Source organism: Malurus melanocephalus, unplaced genomic scaffold (assembly GCF_030028575.1).
Source record: "Malurus melanocephalus ecotype Western Australia unplaced genomic scaffold, MMel_1.1 scaffold_402, whole genome shotgun sequence".
In the NCBI taxonomy this organism is placed as follows: Eukaryota; Metazoa; Chordata; class Aves; order Passeriformes; family Maluridae; genus Malurus; species Malurus melanocephalus.
Window position 1 is genome coordinate 456,593 of NW_026623634.1, and position 9,953 is coordinate 466,545.

A 9,953-nucleotide genomic window follows, 5' to 3' on the forward strand; every position below is an offset into this window, starting at 1 on the left:
TCACCAACAGAAATTAATATTTTCCTATCTGATCCTGATTTTCCTGAAGACTTAAATGTAATGAGATATTTCCAGTGTAAGAATTTCAGCAGCGCTCAGGAAAGGTCATTGCCCTTCCCTGCAAACATTTGTGTCTTTATCTGTGTAAAATTTGTAGCAAATTTGTACCTGCCAGGTACCAGGGTAGTGGAGGATCAGTGCTSAAGGATGCYCATATTTCARTATCCCAATTCTCACATCTCARTATCCCAATTCCCACATTTCAATAYCCCAATTCCCACCCTTCARTATCCCAATTACACATTTTCAGGATTTCTGCTTKCAGGGACACAAGATCTGCAACTGTTCCCATCACATCAGAGGCATTGAGAAAAACACATTTTCTATTACAAAGTGAACAGAAATCCCATAGCAACAAAACCAATCTTTACTACGATCTCAGAGAACATTGTAAACACTCCTCCACCCAGGGGCAGATATGTTTGGSTTTGCTTGTTGCTCTTACACAAACAATTACCTTCAGGAGCAGGATAAAAAGATGGGATAAAATTAGAGCAACTTCCCTCAGTTTGCAGAGCACCTGGACACAACTGAGAGGTTTCTGTTAGCAGTGGAAATACCCAGRCAAAGAGCTGCAAAAATGGGTGCTGATCCTGCACAAGAGCATGTTTGGGACATCAGGACTCTGAGGGGATGATTGCTGCAGTCACCTCAATCCCCTCCAGTGTTCTTCTTCCCAGGTGACCAAAGCAGGCTYCAGGCAGAGCTTCCTCCAGCAGAATCCTGGAAGGAGATGGACRATGACCTGCTGGGATAAGGAACAGGGCAGTGGGGTTTTGCTGAGGRTAAGAAACCAGCCTGTCTTTTCGTTCCTGAGCATCTCCTGTGAGATGGTGACCCCCCGTGGAAAGATTTTTCTTTACATGTGCGAGGCTACAAGGGCTGGGAAAGTGAGGTTTTACTTAATCCCAGTGTCTGGGGGATCCAGGGACCACTTTTCCATGCTGGAAATTTATCCAGGACTGTCGCCAGCCCTGCTCCTCCCTGCTGGCCATGCCATGTGAAGCAGCAGTGTCTTTTTTTCTCCTCCAGCCCTGGGAGATACAAGTGTGGTGGTCATATGTTTAAGGAGGGCTCAGGAAACCATATCTTCCACAAGATAACCCAGTAAATGCCACAAAATACCCCAGTTAAATGCAGACAGTAAGGATTAGACCCAGGGAAGAGCAGCCCAGAGGGACACCTGGTCACATCTGACTGCTGGTTTCAGATGCCATCACAGAGCATCTCTCCCAATGGTAGGGGTTCCCCAATATTTTCTATAAAAATAATTTTTTTTAAAAGTCAAATTAAATATATAAACCTTACTTGCCTCTGTCAGTATTTCATATTGTGGTTCAGCCTATGCTTCCCTGTAGCAGATATCTGGAACGTGATCAAAACACTTCAGTCTGGGGCCAATGTTTAATTTCTCCCCACTCACTCTATCTCCTGATCGAACTGGCTCTATTGATAGACAGAGGATGCCCAGTGGAGCATCTCAAAACCTGTCAGGTATTTGTCCTCCCACCTTTTCCCCCCTCCTAATCAGCTGAGAAGCTCTGCAGTTAGCACTGAGCTTACACTCATGACCAGGTGAAAATTTTGGTTTACAGCAGCCACAGCTCTTCCCTGGTGAATCCAGYCCTGCCAGACCCAAGCCTGTGCTCTTTGTCCTCTAATATCTGACTGAACTCTTTGCTTTCCTAGCAAAAGCATCTGCAAGAAGCATTTCCTGCATTTGGAAAGTAGTTTACAAGAKCACAGAACAAATAAGTTTCTTGCCAGTTCTCCAATTTCCTATCAAACTGRGATCCCAGACAGTTTTGTTCATGCAAGCAGCTGGGCAAAAAGCGTGTCAGAGCTGTAGAAACATCATGTTTCATTATTCTCTCTACATCTCACAGAAATAATTTTCACTGAACCATCTGGGGTGTGCAGCAGACACTGAAAATGTCAGATTAAATAGGAAAAACATTTCCATCTATGTTATCTGGCTAACAGAGAAAGCAGTGAAAAGGCCTGCTGTTCAATGAGGAAAAGCAGGTAATTAAAAATCTGTAGTCATCCTAACAAGTCCCACGAGTTTTATCAAGGGAAGGTCAGTGTAATTAGCCAACCTGGCCAGCCAAGGCTTTCTCAGAGGCCCAAAACTAATTTTATTTTACAGCCTACGGCTCATCTTGAGAGAAGCCTATTCCTGAAGAGTTCCCACATATCCCTTCTGGAACCAGCTCTGTGACCCCCGAGCTCACCAAGCTGMGCCTGGGCACAGATGGAGCTTGGTACATCCAATTTCACCCAGGTGGGTGGAACAGGGTACGTGAAGAGCATCTTTCCCACTGGCCCTGGTGCCCCTTCTCCTCTGGATGTGCTCAGAGCTGCACAACTGCACTTGGGAACCAAAGTCATCCCTAAAACCCAGCCAATCTGTTCTCCAGCTCTGGCACTTGAAGATGGTAACTTTCCTCCAGGGAGGCGAGGGCTTCCCTCCTTGGCCCTACATGAAAGGAAAAAAAAAAAAAAAACCCAAAAAAAAGCCCACTGCTCACCTGTACAGGTGGAGAGATTTCATCTAGGACAGGGGAGAAGGCATGCTTAGTGTAAGCATCACTATTTCACCTGAAATTACACTTTTCTCCCTAACTTTTATACYCAAGATATAAAACCCATTCCCTGCAGCTGGATGCTGAAAAATGGTGGAGTTGGCAGTGCATAGGGCATGATGTTTCTCAGCTTGTGGGGAAGAGTAGCTCCCAGCAAGGCATGGTACAATGAGGGCACTGTGAGTCACTGGGGATTTTGTCCAGCTGGAAACAGCGAAAGGTTTTCCCCACCATCAACCCTGTGCTCACACACGCCCACATCTGCCTCCAGAAAGCGTAAAAATAGTGTCCAGCACACACCCCAGGACTCATCCACCAGCTGATCACAGGGATGAGCAGCTGAGCTTCTCCTTTTCATCCCTGCTGCAAAATCCCAGCAGCAGGAGCCCACCGGCTCAGAGAGGTCGGGCAATGCACTGTGCATGAGCCATGAACAGAAAAAAGGCTTTAGCATGGTCCTGCCCCAGGGTAGGCTGTCCCAGTGAGCCAGGGCCAGTACCAGAGGGTCAGCAGGGACACTCCTAAGGGATTTGCACTGTGGAGCCTGCAGGTTTGCTGCTCTTCTCACTCAGGAAGGGTCCTACTCACCCTTCCTTGCCCAGATGGGACTATGCTGCCCAGAGAGGAGAAACAGGCACCTGCCCTCCCACCTTCAGGCCACAACCAAAGCTGGGTGACAGGAGTCATGCAAAGGCTCAACATGACCTGAGGGCAATTTCCTGCTCAACCCCACAGAAATCATCTCCACACAACCATCGCATCCCATAGGGAAAGGGACATGAAGTCTTCCCTCTCTTGTGTCGAGAGATAAAGCACCAAGATTCAAAACTGGATGTGGGTTTGATCGGTGAATTTGACTTTCTGAGGGATCCACACTAGGGATTCTAAGGCATTGCATTTTTAATAGTGAATACAACCACAACTTTAAACATTCCCTGAGAGATCCTTAGGCTAAGGAATGTTGTGCACATCAGCACAGYACTGGGTGCCCCAGACTGAGGGCTGCAGGGTGACCTGAATCCTCAGATGGTCATTTCCTTCCATAATTGCAGGAAACTGCAATTTCAGCTGTGTGCAGAGGGAAGTGCCCMTACCTGGCAGAGTGCTGATACAGCTTCAAGAATCTCAGGAATACCCTGCAGGGCCACAAMCCAGGGAGCAGCATGAGCAGGGGTGACCCAGGAGCTGGGAGCCACAAGTCCATGTGAGCACAGGCCTGCAAGTGCAGGCACTGCTAAGAGCATTTCTCACATGGCTGGCCCAAAATCTGTCCCTGAGAACCAGAGCCAAGAAAAAGCAAAGCTCTCACCCCATTAATCTGCAGGAAGAAATCAGAATTGATCCATCAGATGCAAGCAAAGCAAAGCAAGAGATTACCAGAAACAAAACACTTCCCTGCTCACTTATTCACATCCCACACCAACACTTGAAAAAGTCAGATGTTGAGGCAGAGAATGCAGCTATAAATGAGGGCTCAGGGCTCAGCTGACCCAGCCCCCACCAGCCAGCCAAGCAGAAAGTCCTGCAAAGCAAAATGCTCTTGGCAGGGGAACTTCCACTAATGCTCTTAGCCTGTTGCAAATGCAAAGTAACACAGCCCACAGCGGAAGGTGTTTAAATTAGGTCAGGCTTTTTTGGCACTTCTCCAGGTACAGAGCACAGAGGGATAATCACCAAGGCTGACACCCAGCAGCTTGTGAGTGTGGGGTAATCTGTGCCATGCCATTTATTCATGCCCTTAGTYACTAGCATTTCAACAGGAAAATGCAACAACTTCAGATTCAGGAGCTCCTAACGCTCAAACTTTCATCTTTTCAGGCACAGCTACTCTTTTTCCCACATGGTGTTTGAGCTGCTGCTTAATAAATGGAGTGCTTAATAAATAAGTGCTGGAAATCTTCATTATGCCTACCTGCACCTTMATTTCTTGCCTAGACTCTCTTYTAAGGAGCCCTGTGTGATTACCCAYCCTCAAGSCAAGAGGGTWAGAGYAACAGAGGCAAACTCAYCTAAAACATGAAGGMATTCCTTCACCACTGCCTTGTGCTTGTATAAACAGAAGCCARGGAATAAGCACATATAAACTGAGGACTTAGAGAAGGACAAGTGAGGGCACCTGAGGGTGCTTGACACAGGATTTCCAGGGTCAGCAGATGGAAACATGCAGAGTCACTGACCCGGCTGGCAAGAAAAAAAAACAGGCCACCCTCAGGCAGAGCACTGAGAATGGGGTGATGAGGATTTATTCCTATTGGATCTGAGCACAACCCAGATCAGAGCTTTGGTGCTGGGCAACCAGTTCATTCTCCTAACAACATAAACYAAGATGTTGCTTAATGTTCACTGCAAGCTTGGCAATGATGAGAAGTGGCATTTCCCTTGGGAGGAAGAACAACCCACAGAAGATGGACTCACCGGTGAGTCCATGGGTGAGATTTACACCAAAAACAAAAGGTTTACTTCAAAATACAGAAAAGCAATGACACAAGCAGACTACCAACACTGTGAAAAAACAAGAAGCACTCCCATTGTTCACCTCAGCACCTTCACCTGCTCCCAAGACTCTCTCTTGACCTGGTACCTTCCCCTACTACCTGAAAATGTAACTTTTTCAAGGGGATCYTCCTCCCTTACAGCCTTACAATAGGAACAGTACAGCAGCCAGGACCTAAACCATTACAGTCTCAGGACCAGCTGCAGCTATTCTTCCCAAAATCAAGAGTTTTCCAAAGCCAAGTTCCTTCATTGAAAACAGCCACGGCTTCCATCTCTTACTCAAAGCCAGAGGCCAGGTAAAGGGGAAAAGAGGCATGGTYTGTCTCCTCTGTGATCTGAACCCCATATTCCTTCTAATCCCAGTCTTGGGCAGGATAGCATAGGTGACAAAGAAAAACAAACCCTCCCTCCAGGACAGCAGATGATCAAAGAAAACCACACATCATGGCAATTATTAATTAGGTTTTTATGTTTACAGTAGTCACTTAACATGGATACCAAAGGKATTTTAATAAGAATTCTGATGCTGGAGTGAATTCACTGGGAAAGCTGTAAGAAGACCGAAACAGCTGCTCTAAAATAATAATTCCAAAGAAGAAAAAGTTGAGATCATACTGTGCTTTAAAAGTGAAGTTACATGGTTTAATTTGCATAGCACAAGCGTACGTCAGTAGCCAAGTTACAGGCATTGACAAAGCCCATCTCAATCCATGTTATTGCCTTCTTCCTTTACATCTGAACAGCTGGTTGCTGGTCTCTGCTGGAATCAAGGTAGGCTTAGTGGCACTTGCTCTCCAGCAGCTCCACCTGGTTYCGCCAAGGAACGTTCAACACCACAAAGTTGCAAATAGTGTGCTAAGGAGAGAAAGAAAAAAGCAGTTATCAGAATAAGGGCATGAAACAGTGTCCTTTTGCCACAGCTCTATATTCCTGTGGCTCTCTACATTTACCCTCTTCAGACAAGTATTCTGAAACAGCACTCTTGTGCTCAGAGTGAGGCACATCTCTTAAATAAAGCCTAAGAAATAAAGCTGAGCAGCCAGCATTGCTGAAAGATCAGGTTACCTCCTTTATCCATTCACAGAGGAAATCTTTCAGCATGGATAAKGCGCAAACATAAGCCCACAGGCACAGCTAAGCCACGTGTACCTGGGCCAAATCATTGCAGTTGCCATGAAGGTACACACCAGCTTCATGGTCCACTTGTGTGCAGCTACACCTCTCACAAATGCAGGTACAAAGCACACATACATCCTACTATGGAATAGTAGGCAATGGAAAACTCAGGAGAAATTATGGAAAAAGCTATGGAAAAACTCAGGCCAACTTTTACTGCTCCCAGCCAAAAAAGTCAATTATTTGTTACAAAATGCCTGCCTAACAGCTTGGTGGGCACAGAGACATGGGGTGATCTGCTTCTTTTGGGCAGTGCTTTGCCCATAGCTCTGTTCACAAAGATACAAATCCCACAGGAAAGCATGTCAAGCATGTTTATGGCATGTTTACATCACCATGGGAAAGAAGAGCTGAGAATTTTAGGGTGACWGAGAACCAGGAGGCCTGTAGGCTTGGCAGTTTCCTCCACAGATCCTTCTGATCCATGACTRCTTCTTAGGAGGACTGAGACACATGCAGTGCTCCAGCCTGAGCTCTACTTACAAAACAGCCAACAGACCCTTCCTTCTCTGACATCATCTGGCAAGACGAGTTCTGCAAGGGCAGAATTTACTTTGCCTTGTTAAATGTGAAGGCATTAAGGGCTCTGATGTTGACACAAGCAGGCAAGGGACAAAGCCATCTGCGCTAAGCCAGACAGGTGGATGGGGTTGGACACTGGGGGTGGTCAGCACGCTGTGCCCTGGAGCCTACCTTGGCCATCTGGGGCTCCTCGTGGAAAGCACAGTTCTGGATATCAGTTGCTGGCTTTGTGCAGGTTGTCCGGGCAATCTCCACTTCCATTATGTACTTGACCCCAGCCACGATCTGCAACAAAACAAGCCGGCAGAGGCAACTTTATTCACAGCACCCCGAGAAGGGCTGTCTGCCGAGAGCAGCCTGGCAGAGAGGCAGGCACTGCTCCTGTTACATGATAGAAAACAGACKCGGAAAGCACAGAGGGAATTGTGGCAACCTCTACGAAAGAGGCACTTGGCACCCCCGCAGAAACAGGAAACAGAATCCAAGTAAACACGTCCCACAAAGAGCTTCCCTAGCAATAAACAGAGAGGTGTTAACTCATGAGCAGCGCAGGGAACCCACTGGCTCCTTCCATAGCGCGCAGCACTCAAGGTCACCCAGACTGACAAGAACCGAGATATATAAAAAGGGCTTTATTCTGTGGGGGGAAAAAAACCCCAAAAACAACAGCACACAGAAGCCTCCAGGCTCGCGGTCGGCCCTTTCTCCRAAGGAAGCCGGCCGGCCCCACTCGCAGCCCCGCTAAGGCAGCGTGCCGCCCCGGTCGCTCACCTGCCTCTGGGCGCTGATGATCCGCACCACCCGGCTGGTGTACATGTCGTTGCTGGCCCTGTTGTACGCCGTCATGGCGAACTGCAGAGCCCGCTCCAGCCCCTCGTCGTTCTCGGGGTTCTCGATGGGCTGCGGGGCACCCACCAGCCGCGGGCGGCCCAGGGCGCCTCGCACGGCGCCGGCGAAGCAGAGCAGGGCCGCGGCCAGCAGCACAAACACTGAAACCTTATCAACCGCCATGGCTGCGCTCTACCGGCTCCCCCTCACGGCCGGCGCCATTTTAAAGCCGCGGGGCGGGGCGGGCGGTGTTTGGGGCGGGCGGTGCTTGGGGTCGGGCGGTGTTTGTTTGGGGCCGAGCCCCGCCCCGGCGCCTTCAGCCCGGCTTTGCCCGAGGATTGCCGCAGGGTCAGCGTGAGGGGGCAGCGAGGGGGAGGAGGAGGAGGAGGATGCTTTCCCGCACGGGAAGTTGGAGGCTTTTCCCAGGCTCTGCCTCCTCGTGGGTTATTCTTGCGCTTGTTTCCCTCTGCTGCGGGTGGAAAATAAAAACCACGAAGCGTTTTAAGGCACCAATGTTGTTTCCAGCACAAAATACCTCGAGTGATTTCCTAGCTCTGCCTCCGCGGCGCTGGTGYGGCCTCACCTACGCTTCGAGGGGCCGAGGCGGCTTCCCAGACGGATGGATTCACTTCCCATAAACTGCTCCCATAAGCACCGACATCATCTCCACCGTCCCGTCAGGAACCCTAAGTTTGGAAAGACAGGAGCTAATATAGCACCTCCGGTGAGATTTAAGGCCTGATGAAGTTGTTAGGCTGAGAGAGGAGGAGGCTTTTCCCCTGAATATCCACGGCTTGCCTTATAATGGGAAGGGTTTGTGTGCTGACTGGAAAGGCTGCCTGCAYGCCGGCAATATCCAGCATGGAAAAATCCCTGGAGATGGCAACAAGCTGAGCCATCAACACTGACAGGGGTCATTTTTACAGCGAGAGAAATAATCATAGAACAGCTTGGGCTGAAAGGGATCTTGAATATAATTTCATGGTGAGTGCCCTGCCATGGACAGGGTTAGCTTCCACTAGACCAGGCTGATCAAAACCCCTGGATGAACACCACCAAAACCACCCAAACAGAAACAAGCTGCATTTGTTGACTATTCCCAGTCCAAACCTCAAAAAATTAGCACTTGAAACAAAGCAATTATGAGGAGAAGAAAAGGCTTTGCAAAAAAAATATGTTCTACAGTTGATACAAGCATTCAAGTCACACAAGCATTCAGTCATAAATTAAGTAACATTTTCATCATTCTCTACCACTCAAAAACACAGTTGAAGACATGAAAGTTTCACTTTTACARCTCTAGCCATTACAATATGTGCACAAAGTCCTGCAAATTAGTGCTCTGTAGCCTCCTGCCAAAGCCTCTTGCCACCTGTATGGGCACAGAGATCCYGTGAAGTACAGCCAGCCAGGCCACTGTCCAGTTGGACAGTTACATGGGCATCTGTCTCTCTGTGGAACTGAAAGATAAAATGTCCCCTTGAATTAATCAGTAAAATTTGTAGGAACAACTCCATGAAGACATGAGTTGGAGTGGCCAACAGAAATGGCAGATGAAAGTAGGATGGCCCACATCCAGGGGTAGTGTGGGCCATGTCCCCATGTTGGTTTTTCATGAATTRATTCAGGGACTTGTGTTCTTAAAGAAAGAGTATCTTGAAATGTGGGAGGTTTCTCCACTTTGCAATTCCTAACGTGTACACAGGGCTGAACACACTTTAAAAGTTTGGTTCCATTTCCCAGAAAAGCCTCCATTATGGCAGCCCCTCCAATGCTATCTGCATTTATCTGAAGATAACAGCCTGTGGCTGGTTCCTGCAGGGCTGGAAAGCACAGCCTGCAGGGCTCTAATCTCTGCACGGTTCTCRGACGGAARCGGGGCCTGCAGGACGAACAACGGCTTTTGTCGTCACTCGGTAATGAGATAGCAAACCTCAGATACCGAAAAATAATCACGCTCCCTACAGGTAAGAGATTWCCTTTGAAATATCTCACACCCAATATGCTCTAAATGCTTTTTTAATCTGCTTTTTGACTCTTTTTTAAAATACATCAATCAAAAACCTAGGTTAGCTTTCCCATTTTTCCTGTCAAACTGGCATCCAGAACCAAATGCAGAGTTTGTGTATGCTCCCGTGAGTCCCAGGGGCTCACCAAAAAAAGCCTGAGCAAGACAGTCAGCAGCTTATGAGATGGAGCTGAAAGTGATTCAATACCAAAGGCAGAGCYATTTCACTGCAGTAGGAGAGTGTCCTCTGTTTACGGAAATGAACCCATCCCATAGCA

General features: G+C 48.1%; 1 protein-coding gene across 1 annotated transcript; it reads right to left on the minus strand.

Moving 5' to 3' along the window:
• Nucleotides 1-5,588: 5,588 nt before the first annotated feature.
• On the minus strand, nucleotides 5,589-7,865 carry CST3 (cystatin C). The gene is made up of 3 exons (XM_057379346.1): nucleotides 7,611-7,865; nucleotides 7,011-7,124; nucleotides 5,589-5,996 (listed from the first exon to the last, which is right to left on the minus strand). The coding sequence occupies exons 1-3, from the start codon at nucleotides 7,848-7,850 to the stop codon at nucleotides 5,919-5,921; spliced, it is 432 nt and encodes a 143-aa protein (XP_057235329.1). The 5' UTR covers nucleotides 7,851-7,865; the 3' UTR covers nucleotides 5,589-5,918.
• Between the last annotated feature and the right edge of the window lie 2,088 nt (nucleotides 7,866-9,953).